Here is a 23720-nt window from a genome sequence, read left to right as displayed (position 1 = left end):
CATCCAAAACTGGGGGAAAAGGGGATTTTTTTTTCTTGTCCTGAAAGAGAGAGGGCATTTAACTTTTAACTCAGAGAGGTTCAAGTTGTACAGCATTCGTACCTCACTGTTGAGTCCACAGTGTGGCGGACTTCCTGGAACAATCTGGTGACCTGATCCTCATCTTAAGTTTGAGATGTATATATTTAGCATCAGTGCAAGAGTACAGGGCATTTGGCATTTCCATAGAGCAGGCATTCTCTTGTCACCTAATCTGTTCATAGATGCCAAAGAAAGACAGTTGTGGAGCAGGAGGAGAGAGGATCCCTAGGATCTCACTCCCAGATGAGCCTCTGTATCCTATTCTCACTGTGGCAGCCGTTACAAAAGGGATTTAAAGCACTGGAACCAAACTGCTGCTTCTTGCTGGGCAAGGATTTTGTTTCCCAGTTAGAAAAGTGTCTGTACTCTACTTTTTTTTTTTTAGCTGCTCTAAACATATTCTCTTAAGTGAGTCCCTGGTAATTGTCTTAATGGTAATTACATGCTTGGGGCAGTTTGACATCCAATGTTATTTTTCTGAAAGTGAGGAACAAGGGAGGGGGAGGAAGAGAGAGAGTTTTGAGATAATGAAATACTTTTAATGACAGAGCCATGCCGTTAACCTAATTAAACTGTAAAGTGGAAAAAAAAAGTCCAGGTACTAAATGGAAATGAAGAAATAAATCAGCTGAGACAGCAGCACTTCTGGGAAACCTTCTGAATTCCGCATACTCTGACATTGTAGTGTCCGATTCTCCTGATGATTCTCTGGCCCCCCTTAGCCATGAGCAGAGGTCTCTTAAACTGACCTGTCCAGTAAGGCTTGATTTATGATGTCCATATCAGGTCTCCTCCACTAGGGATGTATGTTGTATAGCTCATATATTTAGGAAGCCAGAGCAGTCAGTGGGCTATGGTGACAGCACTGGCTACATGGTCAGGACAGCAGACCTGCTCATCCTGCTGCTAACTAGCTATGGGACCTTGTTGCTTGGATCACTTTCCATTTCTTTGCACCCATGGCTTGTGTACCTTTATACCTACAACTCTCTTAGAAGAATGGTCCTTAGGCTGTTGGGGTCACTTTGCCCACAAGAGCAGAAAGCTGGAAGTCCTTGGCTGCTTACCTCCCATGCAGCTGCACTTAGCCATTGACTGGCTGATGGCAAGTCTGACAGCCCAGCTTTCAGTGCATCTAATCAGGACAGACTTTGAGGTGTAACTTACACTCCAGATTTCCTCGTGGGGTCAGGCTAAAGCCACTGCCTGCAGGACTGTGTCTGAAATCCTGCCCTTACTTGGTTTTTTCCCCTTCCCTATCCTGTTTCCCCCACTTCCTTCCTAATTACTTTTGGGAGTGTTTCTTTCATAGGTGCCGTGAATCCTCACCTTAGAGCCTGTCCTGAGTAATCTAACATAAGACAGGTACCTACCATAAAAGCATCAGCATCAGTCTCAACATCTGAAACTCAGAGGTGGTAGATAGTACCTGTCCTCATGAGTGTTATAAACAGTGTGTTAGGACTAAAGCACTGGACAGGTTCACAGAGGGCTACTTCCTAATTTCTTTTCACACTAATGGCAGCCACCCACAACACTGGGAGTCAAAGGGGGCACCCTAGGGTAATGGAGCACCCCCCCTTACCACAGCTCCACACCCCAACCCCACCAAAGTCGCTATGCTTCGCACTCTCTACTAATGATCTTGATCACTAATTTCCATTCTGACCTAGCAATAATTAACTAATCTTTTTCACTCATATTCAAAGGCAATGATCTTATATAATCAGCCAAGGGATTTTACTTTTATTCTCATTGGTATGTCTCCAAAGAAAAAGCACTAGATTTGCAGGTGAGGGAGGTCTTTTAGTTTAGTGGGTAGAAGCAATAGTTAAGAGACTTCAGAATCCACATCAACTCCATCACTGATTCCCTAGTCTTGACAAGTTCATCTGACATCTCAGTATGTTAATTTTATCAGTGGCAGAACCATTAATATTTATAGACAATCTACGAGGTGCCTGGAATTATTCTAGGCACTGGCTTCCTCTTGAAAAACGGGGGAAATGTCTGTGATGCACCTACATCAGTGGGCAAAGATTAATTAAATAAGTAATTGTCTGAATAATACAGAGCACTCAGACACCTTGAAAGTGGAGAATATGTAAATGCTACACAGAATGAGTAATAACTGTAGAGGGAAGATGGACAAATTTTCAGCAAATTTAAAGTCTCTGTCAACCAGTTAAGTGAATTAAAGTAAGCACTTTCTTGATGGTTTATAATTGATGCTTCTGTTTTTCTGAATGCATAGGGAGGGGAAAGAGACAGAGAAGTGAGCAGCCTGAACAGCAAGCTCTTGAGCCTGCAAGCTGACATCAAGAGTCTACATGATGTTTGCAAGAGACAGGGGAAGACCTTGCAGGAGAATCAACTCTGTGTGGAGGAGGCAGTGATGAACAGCAGCCATGTAAGTGTTCCAGCAGCTCCTACCCACCTCTCCTCTCGTGACTTCCACTCTGCTTCTGTTGACAGGAACAATAATAGAAAGTTCTTCCACAAGAGCATTTACTGAGCAAGCAATGAAAGAATTAAACACATCCCCCCTATCTCTCTCATACACACACAACACACACACGCACACCCATCCTGCCCTCAGGACTTTTCAGTCTAGCTGTCTCCAAGATCCTGTGTATCTGAGGCTCTGTCTCGTCCTTATCTGGCCTTTCACACCTGTGCATTTGCACCACCTGTGGCCATTGCCCTGCAAGAGCAAATTACAGTTTGTTTTATAAGAAGAACAGCATCTTCAAATGCATCTTAAACTTCTAAATTAACAAAAAATAACAATCCTTCCACCTGCTCAGAGGAGTCCCTGCTTATCAGTGCAGCAGGTGTTTGGTTTTTTTTTTTTTTTTTGCCAAAGAAATAGTTTGGTCATTTTGTTACATTTAATATTATTTTGTATTGGTTTCAGGTATACAGCATAGTGGTTAGACAGTCACATATTTTACAAAGTATTCCCCCGGCTATTTCCAGTACCCACCTGGCAACTTAAACAGTTAGTACATATATAATAATAGTTATTACAATCGTTATTACTATATTTCTTATGCTGTGCTTTACATCCCTGTGACTATTTTATAACTACCAATCTGTACTTCTCAATCCCTTCACCTTTTTCACCCAGTTCCCCCAATCCACCTTCCCCCTGACAGCCGTCAGTTTGTTCTCTGCATCTATGAGTTTGTTTCTGTTTTGTTTGTTCATATTGCTCTTCAGATTCCACTCATAAGTGAAATCATATGGTATTTGTCTTTTTCTGTTTGACTGACTTCACTTATCAAAATACCTTCTAGGTCCATGCATGCTGTCACAAATAGTTAAAATTTCTTTCTTTTTATGGCAGAGTAGTATTCCATTGTACATATGTATCACAGCTTTTTTATCCACTCATCCATTGATGGATACTGGGGCTGCTTCCAAATCTTGGCTATTATAAATAATGCTGCAATGAACGTAAGAGTGCATATATTCTTTCGAATTAGTGTTTTGGGTTTCTTTGGATATATGCCCAGAAGTGGAATCTCTGGGTCATAAGGCAGTTTCATTTTTAATGTTTTGAGGCACTTCCATGCATTAGGTTTCCATAATAACTGCATCAATCTGCATTTCCACCAACAGTGCACAACAATTCCCTTTATTCCACATTCTCACCGATACTTGCTGATCGTTGATTTATTGATGATAGTTATTCTGATAGGTGTGAGGTGATATCTCATTGTGGTTTCAAGTTGCATTTCTCTGACAATTAGTGACATTGAGCATCTTTTCATATGTCCATTGGGCATCCGTATGTCCTCTTTGGAGAAGTGTCATTCAGATCACTTGCCCACTTTTTAATTGGATTGTTTGTGGGGTGGGGTTTTTTTTTGGAGTTTCATTGTATGAGTTCTTTATTTGGATATTAACCACTTATCAGATGTATCATTGATGAATATGTTCTCCCATTCAATGGGTTCCCTTTTCATTTTGTTGATAGTTTTCTTTGCTTGTACAAAATTCTTTTAATCTGATGTAGCCCCATTTGTTTTTTTTTCTTTTGTTTCCCTTGCCTGAGCAGATACTTAGGGGAAAAAATGTCTGAGATTTTACTATGTATGTTTTCTTACAGAATTTTTATGGTTTTGAGTCTTATATTTAAGTCTTTACTCCAGTTTGAGTTTATTCTTGTACGTGGTATAAGAAGGTGGTCTTATTTCTTCTTTTGTTTTTTGTTTTGCATGTATCCAATTTTCCCAACACCATTTGTTGAATGGACTCTCTTTACCCCATTGTGTGTTCTTACCTTTTTTGTCAAATATTAATTAACTATATAGGTGTGGGTTTATATCTAGGCTCTCTTTTCTGTACTATTGATCTATATGTCTACTTTTATGCCAGCTCATACTGTTTTGATTACTATGGCCTTGCAGTATAGTTTGAAGTCAGATAACATTATTCCTCCAACTTTGTTCTCTTGCTCAAGATTGCTATAGCTGGCCCTGGCTGCTGTAGCTCAGTGGATTGAGCGCAGGCCTGAGAACCAGAGTATCATGGTTCAATTCCCACTCAGGGCATATGCCTGGGTTGCAGGCCAGTTCCCAGCAGGGGACACATGAGAGGCAACCATACATCGATATTTCTCTCCCTCTCTCCTTCCCTTCTCCTCTAAAGATAAATAAATAAAATAAAAATATTTTTTTAAAAAGATTGCTATGGCTATTTTGTGGTTCCATATACATTTTTGGATTATTCTAGTTCTGTGAAATACATCATTGGTATTTTTATCAGGTGCTCTTCATTGCTACACCTGTAGCTCTCTGCCTGCAGCTTTTCTTCTTGATGCAAGAATCCAATCATAGGATGAGCTGAAATGCAGAAGAGTTAATGCCTCTAGAAGCAGTCCCCAATCAATGACTGATGGAGAATTGGTGAATTAAATAACCTATCTCCCTTACCCCTCAGTTAGAGGTAATTCCCGGCATGCTCTTTGCTGTGTTCCCAAGTTTCTCAATGGCACTCAATGCCAGATGCCCACAGTGGTAACTAGCTTGACAACACACCCTTTCACAGCTCCCTTCCCTTCTTTGTCTTATCGTCCTGTTTCACTACCTGAGTTTCCAAAGATCACTGACCACCTAAACTACTACTTGATACTCAGTTCCTTGTCACAGGGCTTGCTTCCAGTAGTACTCAAGCCAAGATACCCAGTAACACTTGTCCTACACATATGTGAACAGAAAGACCTCCTGGCCTGGTCATCTTTATTGAGACTGTGATTTTGAACTAACACTTATCTGTTACCTAAGCAGTTCATCAGCTGAGGCAACCTCACTTCAGCCTGAGGTTTTCTCTCTTTAGAAACTCTGGCACTAAGTCCTTAAACCAGTCTCTAAATTTATCCACAAAAGCTAGTAGGCCAGCTGGAAAATATTTTCCCAAAGCTCTCTCAATACTTTGGGTTTCCAAGAATTCCTTACTTTTCAGCCTTCATTTCCGTTTAGGGATTTGAGTTCTTGGCAACCATAAAGCACGTACTGGTTGCACAGACCTATTGCTGGACCCCCAAGTTAGCTTCTTAGATGCTGTGTAAGCAACCACCATCTTCTTCAACATTTGTGGTCAAGGATCTGGGCTCTCTTCATTGTGTGTGTTAGAGTTCTCCCAGGACTTACCACTTCCCTGTAGAAACCACAGATTGTTTCTCTGTAATGCCCTAAAAATGCTACAAACAAAGCAATTCTACCTTATCTTACTGAGCACTGCTGTCCTTTCTCCAGTAAGTCACAACAAATATAGAGAAATCCATTGGTTTTTTAAATGGATCTCAGGAAGGCTATTACCATAATTTACTTCTTTCTAAATATTAATGTTTTAGAATATTTTCACCATTGCTGTCACAAGTTTATTTATTCCCCAAGTCAGGGAAAGCCATGTGGCTTATAAATACCTGGCAACTTGGAAGGAGAAAGATATTAAGTCACATTTTATTATTCTAATTGCCCAGAAGGTCTAACAGCTTGAAACAAGCTTTAAAACAGGCTCTTTTTTTCCTAGCACTTAGTGCAGAATTTAAATTGCAGACTCTGCATACAAATATACAATTAGATGTAGACTTATACTCATCCATTCAGAAAATCCCTGCAAGATCTGCCTCCCATAAGGAAGTGTAATATGGGAACAAAGGGGAAACTCAAGACTTTCTGAAATATCGACTGGTATCTAACAAGGAGCTGGGGAAATAAGCAGGAGGTCAGAGTTCAGGACCACACTTATACTAGACAATTAAAATATTGTATCAGATGTTGTGTGTAACTAAAGGAGCAGCAGGAAAGGAGTGGGTGATGAGAAAAGAAAATGACATGACCTTGTAAATCAAGAATACACTGTGTTCTAAAACCCAGGAACAGAGCTGGAACTAAGGGAAAGCAAGTGACGTGCCTAGGTGTAAAAGTTAAAGGGCATTCATTCTCAGGTGCCATCCCTTCATTTGTTCAATTTTGAGACTGAGAGCTTTCTTGTTAATTGCATGTCAGTTGCTTTACTCTAGTCCCTACCCTGCCCAGGAATCAAAAGAGGGCCCAATTAAAGCAAAAGGAGAAAAGAACAACAGAGATATTGTGATGGTCAAACCAGAAAAAGGAAGGGTCTCTCTGAACAATTTCCCAGACTTCTTTGGCCCTGGTGGTAGCATGGGGAAACATCCTGATATTCAGTAGGGCTCAGATTGTCAAATTCATCTTTGAAGTATAAGAAGGACATTATTTTTAGCATAAAACTCTGTAAGAACTTTCATTTCTGCAGATAAAAGTAATTAGTTGAGTATGTAAAGATTAATAGACTTCCAATGAAATTATCACAGAGATATCATTTTGAATCATTGGGAATGAAAAAAACATGTAAGTGAATAAATTAAGTATTAATGCCATGTGGGATCTTAGATTGAATCTTGGAACAGAAAAAAACACATTCATTGAAAAACTGATAAAATCCAAATAAAGTATTAGTTTACGTAATGGTAACCTACCAATGTTAATTTCTTAGTCTGGACAAATGTACTGTGGTTATGTAAAATTTTAACATTAGGGGAAGCCACATGAAGAATATATGAGAACTTCCCTGACTGGTGTGGTTCAGTGGGTTGGGCATGGTCTCACAAACCTAATGGTCATGAGTTTTATTCCAGGTCAGGGCACAAACCTGGGTTGTGGGCCAGGTTCCCAGCTGGGGCGTGCAAGAGGCAGCCAGTCAATGTTTCTCTCACTCATTGATGTTTCTCTCTCTCTCTCCCTCCCTCTCCCTCTTTCTAAAAAATAAGTAAATATAATATTTTTAAAAAGAGTACATGAGAACTGCCTGTACTCCTTTTGCAATTTTCTGGAATCTAAAACTATTTCAAAATAGTTAATTTTTAAGCGAATCTCTGGTAAACAGAGATCACTGATGAGAAAAGTTCTAAACCATGAAGATGCATCTGAAAGAAAAGCATGTAACTCAACATACAGTTACACATTCAAGAAAGTATAAGAAATGCAATTTGTAGAAGGTATAAAATACAACAGATAAACCCACCTAGTAATCTGAGGTTAAAACAGAGTTACAAGAGAAATATCTCAACCCCTCAGAAAAGGGGGAAAGATGTTCACGGCAATGACAGGAAAAATATGAGACTTTCAGTTCTTAAATGAAGAAAAAATATCAGCAGAGACCTGGTTATCAGAGCAATGCCAGCCTGAGACAGAAGATGCTTACTGAAAATTAAAATAAGGAATAAAGTGGTTAAAAAGTATTTTGAAAAGACCGCTTTGGGCAAATCAGCAGGGCCGTATGACATACTTCGAAGAGTACTTAAGGAATGGCAGGTGTTATTACATAGCTGCTAGCAATTATTTTTAAGAACTCAAGAGAATAAAGAAAGTCCCTGTAGATTGAAAAAGGGTAAATGAAGTGCTCATCTTTTTAAAAAGGGAAAAAGGACAATCCTGATAATTATAGACCTGTCAGCTTAACTTCAATATCAGGGAAAATATGGAACTTAACATCAATCAGTTAGCATCAACTTGAAAAGCACAGAGTAATGGGTGGAAACCAATGTGACTTTTCAAAAGTAAATCATGCCAGGCCAATTAATTTCCTTCTGTGATCGAGTGGCCACATAGGCACAAATGAAGCAACAGCTATAATTTTTTTTTACCATAAGTAGACTAAAATGTTGACTAAATATGGGAACAGATTCCTACAGGTGGCCAGTGCTCTCCATCTTTTAAAACAGTTGAGGTATGCCCTGGCTGGCAAGACTCAGTGGACTGAGCACCAGCCTACAAACCAAAAGGTCACCAGCTAGATTGCTGGTTGGGGCACATGCCCGGGTTGTGAGCCAGGTCCCCAGATGGGAGCATGTGAGAGGCAGTCAATCAATATTTCTCTTCTTCTCTTCCTCCTGTCCCCTCTCTCTAAAAATAATACATACATACATACATACATACAGTTGAGGTTTGGATAGAAATCTGAAAAACACAGTTGGACCAGATGGCCTCCAGAATCATCTCTAACTCTCAATAGTCATTCTAAGAATTAATCTGACTTTCATTAAATCATTTCCAACTTGCTCATTTTCTCCAGATCTTAGTTTAAAAGCCAAAGAAGAACCTAATAAAATGCCTGTCTTCATTAGAAAGAAAACTTTTTAAAAAGAAGACAAAGAAGCAATAGGAAATGCATTAATGCCTTTATGATATTGCTCTTTGGCACATATAAGTGATATATAGGCTTAATCCATAGCATGTCATTTTCTGTTCATTTAGAATTAAGAAAAATAATCTTCTGAATACCTAAGGATAAATATGTAGAAATTTAATAGGTCTCAAATAGGTCTAGGAATTTCTCCAAGTCTTTGAAATTTTATTCCTCTAAACTCACAGGTAGCTATAGTGTGCAAATATTTTCTGTCTGTCTTCTCTGTCTGGGGCATTATGGGTGAAATAAACTTCCAGGAGAGCCAGAAAGAGTAAATCAGATTGAACCTACACAATCAGCTGTAAACTTTCTGATTCTGAGCTGTACTAAGTATCCCTTGTCTGTGCTGCCCCCATCTACTGTCACTGGAAAGGATTTTCTTCTGGGTCTCAGCTCTTACTTAATCAATTTCATTAAAATCCCATCTCTCCAATTACTCAGACCAAAACTTTAGAGTTATCTTGCCTTGGATGACCATCATCTCCCACCATCACACAACTAACACGGTAGCAATTCTCGTGGGCTCTACTTTCAAAATATATCTAGAATCCAACCATTTCTTCCACCTTGGTACCATCATCTTCCTCATTCTCATCCTTGCAGTAGCCTTCTGGCTGGTTTCCCTGCTTCTGCCTCCCTAGAGTTGATTTCCAACAGAGCAGCATGTCCTTTGTAACATCTAAAGGAGATCAGGTCATTCTCCTCCACTCTGTATCCTCCAGTGGTCTTGCATCTCCCTGAAAAGAAAAGTTAAAAGTCTTTAGAATGGTATATGTTGCCCTAGAGAACCTCATCTTCCTTTCCTTTTATTTCACCTGGTACCACTCTCCCCTTTACTCTCTCTGCTTCAGCCAGAACTAGTGACTCCTCAAACATCTCTGGGCTCCTCTCACCTCCAGGCCTACCACTTGCTGTTTTCTCTCCCTGAAGTGTTCTTGCTGTAGACTCCCACCAGGCTCCTTCCCTGTCTCCCTCAAGTCTTGGCTCAAATGTCACCTTCTCAATGAGGTCCTCCAAGAAAACACTTAATTCAGAATTACAGTTTTCTTCATCCTGCCATTCCTCCTCTCCCTCCCCTACTTCACTCTCTTCCATAGCACTTTGTTCTTTTAATACACTACATAATTTACTTGTTTGATTCTCTCTTCCTCTCTCTTTCTTTCCCTCTCTTTCTCTCCCTCCCTACTCCCATTAGGTGCAAATGACATAAAGGCAGAAATTCTATATGTTTTATAAACTTCTGTATCCCCATTACCTAGTACAGTGCTCAGCATATAGTAGGTATACCATAATATTTGCTGAACAAATTAATAAAAATATAATATCCATACAACAGCTACTATGTTAATATTCATAGCAGCATTATTTATAATAGCCCCAAACCAAAACAATCCAAATATTCATTCACTGGTGAGCAGATGAACAAAACATGGTATATTCATACTATTTAGCAATACAAAAAACAGAATACTGGTTCTTGCTAAAACCTGGATGAACCTCAAAAACATTAAACTAAGTAAAAGAAAACATACACAATAGATGACATTTCATACAATTGCATTTATACAAAATGTCTGAAAGGGTAAATCCATAGAGGCAGAAAGCAGATTAGTGGTTGCCTAGAGCTGAGGGTAGAAATACTCACTGAGGAGTGACCAATGGGCATGAGGGGGTATTTTGAGGTGATGGAAATGTTCTAAAACTGGGTTGTGATAATGATCATACAACTCCATATTGCTACAAATCATTAAATTGCACAATTACAATGGTTGAATTTTATGATATCTGAAGTATATCTCAATCAAACTGTTTTTAAAAAAACAGCTACTTTTTTCTAAGTCTGAAAGTATTCCACTAATGAGCCAAGGCTACATGCTCAAATTCTTGGGAACCAATGTGAATGCTCATTCTCTATGTTAGTTACTTCTCCCTTTCAATACCTAGCTGTGTATGAATCTCTAATCTAGGCCCTCTAGGTGCAGACATGGCCCCTGCCCTCCAGGAATTTATAATCTACTTACCATATGAGATACACAAAGATCACTACGCTGCAAGGCAGAATGTGAAATGCCACGTTAAGGACATGCCAGTAAAGTCTATGGTGTTGATGCAGACATCTTTGCAGGGAAAATAGGAAGGAGAGCAGGATTTGGATAGTGTTTTAAAGAACGAAAATGACAACAAGCAGAGAAAGGAGCTAAGGGCTACCCACAGGCCATCCTCATCATCCACCTCTCTTCCATATATCATCAAGCATGTTGGGCAAGAAAATATAGATACATCAGTGCAAATATCTCAGTTGTTCTAGAGTAACAATTCAGGGATATATCCTACCAGCAAAATACTTGATGCAAAGTAGGTGTTCAACATATGTTTATTGAAGGAATGAATGAAAGTGTAGGATGGGTCTAGAAGCATTTCAGGGGAATTGTGGGTTGGCAAGGAGATCTCTCTCTCTCTCTCTCTCTCTCTCTCTCTCTCCCTCCCTCTCTCCCTCCCTCCCTCCCTTTCTCTCTGCCTTTCTCTGACATACACACACACACATACACACACTCACCCAACATCTGCAAGGTTACATCTTCCATTGGGAGGAGGGACAGAGACAGGCCTGAACAGTATCTCTGCCCCCCATTTCCCACCATCCAGAAACCTGTTTTCTTAAAAGCTTGCCCAGGAGTTTACCCTTTGATCTAGGCATTATTAATAGTTGAGATTAGTTCAAGAACCGTGACCAGAAATCCATTACCTTCCAGGTCAGTTGTGTTATCTTTATAGGTGAAGACAAAACATAAACATATTATCACATATATCTTTATACTATTCTTTAGGTCCTTCATGTGTACTTTTCTTCTGCCTAAATAAGATGAATGGTAGATCTAAATAGTCAGAACAAACTATGGTTTTATTTCTTCTTTTAAATCCTTCTTATAGAGTGGAAATATGAAGTGATGTTTCATTGTGAATAAAGTGAAATGTTTAATAAGTGCTCTGTAGATGAAAAGATAAAAGAATAGTTAGATGGATATGAATAGTAAATGTAAATGGTGGAACAAATGAAAAAAATTAAAGAATGAATGCATACTTAGCAGTATTCTAACGCCTTGTCTGTATATTTGATTTCAGTTGCAGAATAAAAAGCAAGCATTAGCATTCGAGGAATCACAGATGGAGTTTGGGTCCAGTAAACAGTGCCATCTGAGACAGCTCCAACAACTCAAGAAAAAATTGCTGGCCCTTCAACAAGAACTGGAGTTTCGCACAGAGGAGTTACAGACTTCTTACTGTTCCCTCCTGCAGTATCAGTCTGTCCTAGAGAAGCAGACTTCTGACCTGGTTCTTCTTCACCATCACTGCAAACTGAAAGAAGATGAGGTATAGATAGACATACTTTGGAAATGTCTCATGTGCCCATGTACCTACAGAAATCAGACCAAGCCTACTAGGAAGCAAACATTGGAGTTACAGAGGGGAGCTTTGCAACATCTCAAGCAGGTTTTATCAGCTTTCCCTCTTTAATTCTTTTTTTAAAATTTTTTTATTGATTATGCTGTTACAGTTGTTCTATTCCCCCCTTCATTCCCCTCCACCCTACACCCCCATCCCCACCATTACCCCCCCTTTAGTTTATGACCATGTGTCTCAATTCCTTTAGATTCTATATTTCCCATGCTATTCTTGCCCCCCCATCTACTTTCTATCTACTGTCTGTGCTACTTATTTTCTGTACCTTCTCCCCCCTTCTCCTCCTCCCACTCCCCTGTTGCTAACCCTCCTTGAGATCTTCATTTCTATGTTTCCACTCCTGATCTAGCTGTCCTTTTAGTTTGCTTTTGTTTTAGGTGTGGTTGTTAATAACTGTGAGTTTGTTGTCCTTTCACTGTTCATGTTCCTTTAACTTCCTTTTCTTAGATAAGTCCCTTTAACATTTCATATAATAAGGGCTTGGTGATGATGAACTCCTTGAATTTGATCTTATCTGAGAAGCACTTTATCTGTCCTTCCATTCTAAATGAAAGTTTTGCTGGATAGAGCAATCTTGGTTGTAGGTCTTTGGATTTCATGACTTGGAATACCTCTTTCCAGCCCCTTCTTGCCTGTACAGGTCTCTTTTTGTGTTGCGTTTTGGCCCTGTGGCTGGCCTGGGCTTCCGGGGTTGGTGAGAAATCCGCTGACAGTCTGATGGGGACTCCTTTGTAGGTGACTGTCCCCTTAGCTCTTGCTGCTTCTAGGATTCTCTCCTTCATTTTAACCTTGGCTAATGTAATGACGGTGTGCCTTGGTGTGTTCCTTCTTGGGTCCAACTTCTTTGGGACTCTCTGAGCTTCCTGGATTTCCTGGAAGTCTATTTCCTTTGCCAGATTGGGGAAATTCTCCTTTATTATTTGTTCAAATAAGTTTTCCACTGGTGGCTGTTCCTTTCCCCCTTCTGGTACCCCTATAATTGGGATGTTGGAGCGTTTAAAGATGTCCTGGAGGTTCCTAAGACTCTCCTCATTTCTTTGAATTCTTGCTTCTTGACTCTTTTGTTTGGCCATTATTTGCTTTCTTCTGGTCCACTCCATTGATTTGAGTCCCAGTTTCCTTTTCACTGCTATTGGTGTCCTGTGCAATTCCATTCATTTCAATTAGTTTCGCCTTCATATATTTGTGTATTTTGTCGGTATAATCAACCAGTTCTGTGAGGATCCTGATCACCAGTGTTTTAAACTGTGCGTCTGAGAGTTTTGCTATTTCTTCATCGCTTAGATCTATGGGCTCTGGGGCTTTGAGATCTTGCGACATTTTTGGTCTGTTCTGGCCCTTTAAGTGTGAGAAGCAGTGCCTTGGACTCCCAGGTCTCTGGGTTGTGACGCTGTATGTGGGGGCGTGGCCAGAGCGGGGAAATGGCGACCCCCTCTGCTGTTTCTCACAGCTGGGTGAGGATTAGTGTCTTAGGTGGTTCACCTGGGCCGGGCCACTCAGAGTCGCTGGGTTATGACGCTGTATGTGGAGGTGGGGTCAGAGCGGGGAAATGGCGGCACTCTCCCTGCTGCTTGCCGCGGGGACCCGCCCGGCCCCAGTCCAACCGCCCACTCCCTTGCCTGTCCACCCTCGCACAAATGCGCGACCACAGTCAATACGCAGCACTGCTCCCCCACTGTCTCCGCCGCGGTCGCTCGCCTGGTGGCTCGCTCAGTCGCTCACTAGGTCCAACCCTGTCACTGGATTCCGCGCGTCTGGATTCCACGCCTGAGTCCGGCTGACCGAGACCTCCTGTGCAATCCCGCTTCACCAGCCGCTGGTTTCGCCCCTTACCGGTCAGGCTGAAGAATTTGTTGTTAACGGACTTCCAAAAAGTTCAATTTTCCGTGTTCTGGCTGTGTTTTCTGTTGCTAACATTTAGTTGTCTTTAAACTTGGTTGTGTGAGAAGGCACGGCACATCCACCTATGCCTCCATCTTGGCGGAAGTCTTTAATTCTTGATTTTTTTAAAACTGAGCAGAGAGAACTAAACAGAGTGGTGTAAGTTGGTGAGAGCTCCAGTATTAATACATGTGGGATATGTGATACATGTATGTGTGCACATGTGTGTGTGCCATATGTGTGAAGGACCATGGTTCCATTTTATTACCATTGTAATTTAAATTGCAAATGAGTCTAGGTCTCTGAGGGTTATAAAAAAGAGCATAAGGTCTATTAAATGAACCATTCTTAAAAAAACTAAGTTTTGATAATCTATAAATTCCTGGTATTGGCACAGTTGATAATATAACCAGATATTGAGTCTGAGTCAGTCATTGAGAATACTACATCAGTCATTTTGTTTGGATGGGAGTTTGAGATCATCTAGACTTATTTTAACTATATTCTGGACATTCATTTCTATGCACATTCCAGGGTTGTATTTTTTAAACCAAAGAGAGAATACCTATGGAATTACAAAGACCACAGCTATAAAAGAACTTAAACCAGTTGAGCAATGGCAGCATTAGCATCAGTAAAACCATGGGCTCTAAGTAATGAGACAGGCAGCCTCCCCTGGCATTTCTTCCTTTGTCTTTAAAGATAAATTTCCAAGGCCTATCTTGGATGGTGCTGGTGCTGTTGCTATGTAACTGTGCCCTGCTGCTTAAGGACTAGCTCCAGGGGCTTTCTGAGGGGCCTTAAAGAACACAGAATTTTTTAAAGGGAATATTATGGCCAATAAGAATTTGTTTAAAAGGGTTGGGTGGGAAAGGAACTGAAAAAGGATATCCTACAAAATACAATCTAAAACAAAACTGGTGAGCATAAATCATGGGGTAATAAAGCTAACACAGGACTGTTGTTGAAACTCAAAACTCACTATAATTTAAACAAGAGTCTAGCTTGGATAAAGTGGCCCTGAATTCGTTGTGATTCTATTTTGCTGCATATAACAGAAAACTCCCAACTAATAGCACTTAAATAAGATACTTTTTTTTCTATGACATATTAAAAAAAAAAGGTCTAGGACTGTTGTGGTACCTGTGTGTCATCAGGTACCAAGGGTTCTATCTTTTAGCTCTACCACCATCAGCTCAAGGCTTCCATTTTTTAGGTGGCTGCTGGAGCTCCAGCCATCACATCCTTGATTCAGATAATCAGGATGAGGTTGGGGAATGTGGAGAGAAAGGCAGACTCCTCCCTTTTAAGGACACTTCAAAAGCCCCACACACTTTTACTTTTGTATCAGTGGCCAGAGTTAGTCACGTGGCTACAGCTAAAGAGCCTAGAAAATGTGCTGTTTTAGTGAAGTACACTGCTGTCCCAAATAAAATCAAGGTGCTATTACTAATGAGGAAATGAAGAAGTGATACAACAAGTAGTAGTAGCAATAGCAGTCACTGATACAGATCCCAAACCAGGAAAACACTGGGAAAATTATTTTAGGCATTCTGCCAAACTCTCTCGATATTTATTGCTCAGAAGCATCAAACTTCTGCGTAAGGTTGGGTTTCCCAACAGAAGACCCCAAGACAAGGAGATAGATATAGGTAGTTAATTCAGGAAGTGATCCTAGGAAGCAAGTTAAGAAAGTAGAGAGTAAGTCAAAGAAGGACAGGGAGCCCAAAAAGAAAAGCTATTAAGACCCCTGTTGTAGACAGCTGGGGTTCAGTCGCTGGAGAACTCTGGGAGATGGTGTAGAATATACCCCAGTCATTGGTTGAGGACTGCATTGGGAGTATTAACTCCCCAGTACTTGTAACCTGCCTTGTGCTCCTGTGTGGGTGGGCCCCTAGGGCCAGAACATCTCTTAGACAGAGTTGAAGACGCCCGTGGCTGGAATGAATTTAGCATGCAAAGAATCAGTGAGTGCCGAGGGGATATGCACAGGCCACTGGCAGCTTCTATTATAAACATTTGAATATAAAATATTCCTTTTCTCTTTCTCCTTACCTAATAAACACTTCCAACTAAATGACCCTTTCCTAAGAAGAATCTTAAATGGCAGGCAGCAACTATAATGAGCTTAAACCAATAGAACATTGTTCTATTTTAATTCTGCACTGAACTATTTGAACCTAAGTTAAGGCTTCCTTGGCAATTCTTTGTTCTTAACTCCTTCCATACATGTAATTCAAGCCATACAATTTAGCACTCTCCACTATGTACAGTTGTTTGCTAATTTTAAATAATCTCTTCCCAAAATTGTCAGAGTTTATAAATTCTGAGTGAGGAGCCTATGTCATATAATATTATGTACCCCCTCAGCACACCAGACATTGCTCATGCGCATTCAATAAATATGTCAGTTGGTTGGCTAATTAACTGATTAGGAAGAAAAGGAATCTAAATAAAGATTGTACAAATCCCAGAGGAACTTCAGGTCATGTTCCCCCACTATCTCTAGGGAACTTTGCTGACGTGGACCTGTGTACACAAGGTGCTCTGCATTTTCTAAATTAGACCTCTAGAGAATACCTAGGAAAGAGAGAATGCTGGCATTTCAAGCCCTTAAAAAATGGAACTATACAAATTGATTCCTATTAATCAACTAACAAGTCTTTATGAAGGTCTTACTACATGCCAGGCCAAATGGAAAATAGATATGGCCCCTGCCTTTAGACGGTAAGAAGCTTATCTTCTAAATAGGATAACCTTTTTTATTTCCAATCATTAACAATCTGATATTATACATTATAGCTCGTAGATCTGTGCTGGGTCTGTCCTGTGTATCTGTTTTGTAAGATGAGTTAAGATATAAGACTCTTCTGCATGGAGTCTTAGAGCCACATTCTTTGCTCATTAGATGCTTCTGTGGGTTCAACATGGTTTCATTCCTGCACCAACAGGTGACTCTCTATGAGGAGGAAATTGGAAATCATACTGGGAGCACAGGGGAGAAGCTCCACTTGGCACAGGAGAAACTTGCCTTGGCCGGGGACAAGATTGTCTCCCTAGAAAGAAGCTTAAACCTCTACAGGGATAAATACCAGACTTCCCTAAGCAACATTGAATTACTGGAGTGCCAAGTGAAGATGTTGGAAGGGGAGCTCAGCGGGATTGTCAGTCAGGTAGGACTTAACCTAGGCCTCTCAAACCAGGAGGTCCCTGTAACAGTCCCAGCCTTCTCCACCAGGAACCCAGACCTTCAACCAGATGTCATTCCTTCCCTTGAATGACGAGGCCCTCAGCTTTGAACAACAAGCCTTCGTGTCCCCTTTACATTGTTCTTTAGGAATTTTGAGGCCCGTAATCAATATAAAAAGGCACCACTTCAAATAAGGCAGGAAGTGAATTACCAAACACATTCTCAAGTCTTTTTTTTTTATTATTATTTTTCAAGTACAGTTTTCTGTCATTCTCAAGTCTTTCATGTTCTCATGAGGGTCTGGTGAAAGGCTTCTCTAGGTCATAGGACTCATGCACATCATGACTTCAGGATCCAACAGGTGGAGAAAGACATGAAACATGAGAAAGAAAAGCCCAAATGCCTGAATTTGTTTTTTCCAGTTGCTTCTTTTTAGTTACACAAGTAACATTCAATACAATGATGTAGGCTCTCTAGACAGAATGTGGAACTCAAACGTGGAAGTCCACCTTCAGCCTCCTCCATGCCCCTCTTCCCCTTGGCAATCCCTTACGTAAGGTGTTGGGAATCTTCCCCAGCCTTTTGCTGTACAGTTACATATATAGTTAGGATTTTTTTTTACATAAATAGATCGTTTTATGAGTGTGATTCTACAACTTGCTTTTTAAATGTATCTTAATTTCTTTTAGTTACTACTTGTATTCTATAGCATGACTGTACCATCTACTGACGGGTTTGTCTATTACAAATAAGCTGTAAGGAACATTCTCATTTCTGTGAGGTAATTTCCTCAAGTGTGATTGCTGGACCACAGGATATGCTTATTTTTAATGTTTAAAGATACTTATAAAGTACATACCAGAAAGGTTCTACCCATTTTAACAGTAATAATTAAGGGAGTTTATTTCCTCCTACTCCATATATATTTCAGTCTGATGGATGGAAAAAAGTTTTTCTCAATTATAACTTTTATTTCTTTTCATTCTAAGAGTTTTGGATTCACTTCTTCCGATAGCAGACTCTGAAACAGATTAGCATGCAGGAAATTTTTGGAGAGAACTCTTAGTACCAACACCTGTGAAACAAAGGGGACAAAAGCAGGGTGAGGCAGAGGGAAAGCTGAGCTGTGATGCTGTCTCCACAAAGGCTCAGCCAACTCCATGGGAAGCTCTGGGGCTAGATGGTCCTTCAGAGTGGTCCTAAATTGGGAGGAAGGGGGCTGGCCTGTATACCTCCATGTTGATTGGATGTGAGCTATCCCCAGGAAGAGGGAAAAGTCTTCTTCTGCCCTAAGTAGTAGGTGATGCCTTGCTGAAGGGAGTTTGGGAAGCACATCACAATGACCACGACACTAACGAAGTATTGAACACTGTTCATGTGGACTTCTGTTTTAGGAATTACTTGTTTAAATCCTTAACCTATTTTTATTGGGTTGTTAGTCCTTTTTTTGTATTGATTTATAGGAGATTCTTAATATATTACAGGTAATAATGATTTATTACATGTATTACAAATATTTTCTCCTACTTGGTAGTTTTTCATTTTATTAATGGTGTTTTTCACCATAGAGATATTTTTAATCTTTATAGAATTGAAACTCCATCCTTCTCTATAGATTTTAGGTTGTATGTCTTACTTTAGGAAGGCTTTCTCTACCCCCACAATTACAAAAGATTGTCTTATATTTTATTTTAGTTCTTTCATAATTTTATATTTTTATGTTTTTATCTGTAGTCCATCTGGAAATTTTATTTATTTGTTTAGTTCTCATGTATATATAATAAGATAAGGCTATAATTTTAAGTTTATCAAAATGGATCTTCAGTTGCCCCAAATCTACTTATTGAATATCCCAACCTTCTCCAATAATGAAGGGCCAACCCAGCATACTGACCAGGTCTTCTATACCCATGGCTATTTCTGGACACTTTATTTCCTTTTATCTCTTGCCAGTTCCTGCACCAGGGTAAAAGTTATTTAGTGACCAAAAAAAGTGACATATGTTTTGATAGCTCCTTTTAGGGCAGACCCTACTTCTCTGTTCCTTGGCCATTTTTGTACACCTTTTCTAGGAAAAATTTAGATTTATGTTGACCTAATTTCAAATTATATGTTAATTTGGGAAAATTAGCATACCCTATAGAACATCACATGCTTCCACTTTTATTAAATTTTCTTTTGTATTCTTCAGGAAGATTTTACACTTTTCTTTATATATCTCACCTATTTCCTGCTATGTTTATTTCTAGATATATTATAGTTTTATTGGTTGTATGAGTGAGATCTTTTATTCACTTATTTTTTTACTAATTATTACTGATGTAGAAAAAAACTCTTATCCTGCCACCTTATTGAGCTCTTTTATCAGATTTTCAGTTGACTCTCTTGGATTTCTCCAAATTGCCTTCTTTTTCAACATTTGTACAACTTATTTTTCTTTTCTTTTTTTTAATATTGAGTTCTAAATTATTTATTTATTTATTTATTTATTGTATATTTTCCATTACCATTTAACCCCCTATACTCCCTCCCCCTACAATCATCACACTGTGTCCATGTCCAAGTCCTTTTTCCTTTTTGCTGAATCCCTCCCTGTAAACCTCATCCCACCAATAGCTGTCATCCTGTTCTCTATCTATGAGTCTATCTCTATTTTGCTGTTAGTTCAGTTTGTTCATTAGATTCCACATATAAGTGAAATCATTTGTCTTTCCCTGACTGGCTTATCTCACTTAATATAATGTCCATCCATACTGTTGTAAAGGGTAAAATTTTCTTTTTACAGTTGAGTAGTATGCCATTTGTAAATGTCCCATAGTTGTTTTATCCACTGATTTACTAATGGACACTTGGGTTGCTTTCAAATCTTGGTGATTGTAAATAATGTTGAAATGAACATAGGGATGCTTATGTTCTTTTGAATTAGAGTTTTGGGTTCCTTCAGATATATTTTCAGAAGTGGGATTGCTGGGTCAAAAGGCACATTCATTTTTAATTTTTTGAGGTATCTCCATACTGCTTTCCACAGTGGTTTCACCAGTCTGCATTCCCACCAACAGTACAAAACAGTGTCCTTTTCTCTATATCCTCACTAGCACTTGTTGTTTGTTAATTTATTGATGATAGTCATTCTGAATGAGGTGAATGAGGTGATATCTCATTGTTGTTTTAGTTTGCATTTCTCCTATGATTAGTGATGTTGTACATCTTTTCCTATGTCTATTGGCCATCAGTGTGCCCTCTTTGAATAAGCATCTATTCAGAGCCTTTGCCCATATTTTAATTGGGTTGTTTGATTTTTTGGTGTTGAGGTATGTTAGTTTTTTACAGATTTTGGATATTAACGCCTTATCAGATGTATTGGTGAATATGTTCTTCCATTCTGCAGGATGTCTTTTATTTTGTTGACAGTCTCCTTTGCTATACAAAAAACTTTTTAGTTTGATGTAGTCCCATTTGTTTATTTTTTCTTTTGTTTCCCTTGCCTGGGGAGATATATTTGATAAACTATTGCTATAAGCAATGTGTAAGATTTACTGTCTATATTTTTTCTAGGATTTTTATTTTTAGGTCTAATATTTGAGTCTTTAATCTATTTTGAATTTACTTTTGTGTGTAGTGTAAAGTGGTCTAGTTTTATTTTTCTGAATGTATTTGTTCAATTTTACCAATACCAGTTAATGAATAAACTATCTCTAGCCCATTGTATGTGCTTGCTTCCTCTGTCGAATTATTAATTGGCTAAAAGGTATGTATTTATTTCTAGCTCTCTATTCTGCTCCATTGAGCTATGTGTCTGTTTTTATGCCAGTACAATGCTGTTTTGATTACTATGGCCTTATAGTATAGTTTGATATTAGGTAATGTGATTCCTCTAACTTTATTCTTCTTTTTCAGGATTGCTGTTGCTATGCTTATGTTTCATCTTACTTCACTGACCAGGACCTCTAGAACATTATAAAATTTTAGCATACTTGCTTTGATACTTTAAATTAAATGTTTTGTAGTATTTCACCATTAAATATACTGTCTATTCTTGGCAGCTTGTTAATATCTTTTTTCAAGTTGAAAGTGTGACTGTCTATACAATGATTTTTATCAGGAATGCATGTTGAATTTAATCTGAAGTTTTTGTTAGCATCTTTCAAGGTAATTATAGAGTTTTTTCCTTTAATGAAGTAGATTACACTAATAGATTTTCATGTATAGGCTAATCCTTAGTTCCTGGATTCAATCCCACTTGAACATGACATTATTATTTTAATAATAATGTAGTACATCATTATATTATAATCAACTGCTATACTAAATTTGTTAAAATTTTATTTTTGCATTTATTTTCAGAAGTAAGATTAGTTTGATATTTCCAAATTTTGTGCTCTTATATCATTGGAGCCTAGATTATGCTGCCCTAAGATGACTTAGAAAGTGTTTATTTTTCTAACTATCTAGAACTGTTTATATAACATATAAATGTATAGTTCCTTAATATTATAAATAAAACCAACTTTTCTCATTACTCAGCAGTATGCTCCACCTCTTCTGCATTTTTATATTTTTCCTTTTGTTGTAATAATTCCCTGTTAATTCCTTCAGAAAGAATTGTGGGTGGTAAAATTTCTCAATATTTCCATGTCTGAATAAGATTTATTTTACTATCATTCTTTAACGCTAGTTTGGCTGGGTATACAAATTTTCAAAAGCACCTGCCTTTAAATCATTGAAGATATTATTGTGTTGTCTTTTACAGTGTTAAAAAGGAATTTTTAGATCTCAATCTGTTTGTCATTTTTTTTAAGTTAACTGTTTTATCTTTGAATTCTGTAAGTTTTTAGACTCAGGGCTTTTTAATTTACTTTTCATTAAGCCTCTCAGCACTTAACTGATCCTTTGAATTTGAAAATGTACATTTTTCTGCAACTCAGGAAATTTTGCTTGTTACTTTAAATTAATTTTTATTTTTAATACTGTAGCATTAAGGAAATATTGGGACCTGTAGATAGCTTCTTCCTGTTTCTTAACTTTTCTACTGTTTTTTATTCCTCTGCCCACTTACACACTAAATTATTTATAAGAACATTATTTATGGCCAATTTTAGACTTATGACTCACCCTCCTAGAGCTTGCTCATGGCAGCTTTCATGCTCAGTGAACATGAGCTATTTCTAACTTTGCCCAGAAAAGCCTAGTTAGGGAAATTAATTTAATGGAGAAAGGACCTACCATATGAACTAGAACAATTTGCTCTTTTGTTGATTATCTGCATCAGTTCCCCGTATTATTAGTACAGACCAATGAGCAGGTAGTAATCTTCATGTATGATTTCAGATGATCTGGGAAAAGACATTTAAAAAATGATTCTAGGAGAACAGGCATACACAAACTGATGACAATGTCAATTGGTACAATTTCTTAGAACAATTGTGTAGTATCTACCAAAGTTTTAAGTATGTCCTAGCAGTCCTACTTGTATTAATTTAATCTACACATATACCAGAAAGGGAATTCAAAGACTTATATGCCAAAATATTCAGGTTCTCTTTAGGAAAAAGAAACTGGACAACAACCTACCATATTTTGCCATGTATAACACAACTTGTTTGCCCAAATTTTTCAGGAAAAAATAAGGATGCACATTATTCATGGGTAGTACTAATTCTGTATCTATATAAATGTTTTTAACTCTTTTATTTATTTATGCATTAAAAGTATAACTCTAGAAAACAATAATGATATCCACATGCAAAACAATACTCTGGAATACAATAATTGGTCTTCTTAATGAATATAAATAAATAAAAAATTGAATTAAAACAGAAGATGTTTTCCCTGAAATTTTGGGCCAAAAATGTGGATGTACATTATAAACAACAAAATACAATATATTTTCATTAGTAGGATACTAGATAAACACATTTAAAAGGAATTTAACAGAACAAGATACAAGCACATGTACTTACATGGATAAACTTCTAAGACATCTTGTTAAGTGACAAAATCTATTTTTAAGTTTTTAAAAGACAACATAATATCTGCACTCTATAGTTTCATTTGTATGTATGTAAATGTATAGATAAAGTTCTAGGAGGCTATGCACAAATGGTCATCTCTGGAGAATGCAATAAGTATAGGCTTAGAGAAGGTGTTCAAAGAGAAATTGTAACATTACAAACTTTAAAAGCATACTATCTACCTGTATTTTCCATTTGAAGTTACTTTTAAAAGAAGATTGATCTACAAGTAACAACATGGAAAATACCCTAAATAAATTATCAGGTGAAAACATAATTTATGATAGTGTGTACAAGACTTTCATATGTGTAGGCAAAAAAATTGGGGGATTATATACCACATATATTTCTGAAGAGATACCCCAAAGACTAGAAAC

At 38.3% G+C, this 23720-nt stretch overlaps 1 protein-coding gene across 1 annotated transcript in view; it reads left to right on the top strand.

Annotated features, from left to right (window-relative positions):
* Positions 1 to 23720, top strand: part of PMFBP1 (polyamine modulated factor 1 binding protein 1) — a 59482-nt gene that overhangs the window by 7392 nt on the left and 28370 nt on the right. The window contains exons 3-5 of the mRNA XM_053666669.1: positions 2336 to 2491; positions 11923 to 12171; positions 17094 to 17315. Coding sequence (XP_053522644.1) covers positions 2336 to 2491; positions 11923 to 12171; positions 17094 to 17315 — 627 coding nt within the window. The remainder of the gene's footprint in view (positions 1 to 2335; positions 2492 to 11922; positions 12172 to 17093; positions 17316 to 23720) is intronic.

This window comes from Artibeus jamaicensis, unplaced genomic scaffold (genome assembly GCF_021234435.1).
Source record: "Artibeus jamaicensis isolate MK-2021 breed Jamaican fruit bat unplaced genomic scaffold, CSHL_Jam_final contig_464, whole genome shotgun sequence".
In the NCBI taxonomy this organism is placed as follows: Eukaryota; Metazoa; Chordata; class Mammalia; order Chiroptera; family Phyllostomidae; genus Artibeus; species Artibeus jamaicensis.
This window is presented reverse-complemented; position numbering and strand designations above follow the sequence as displayed.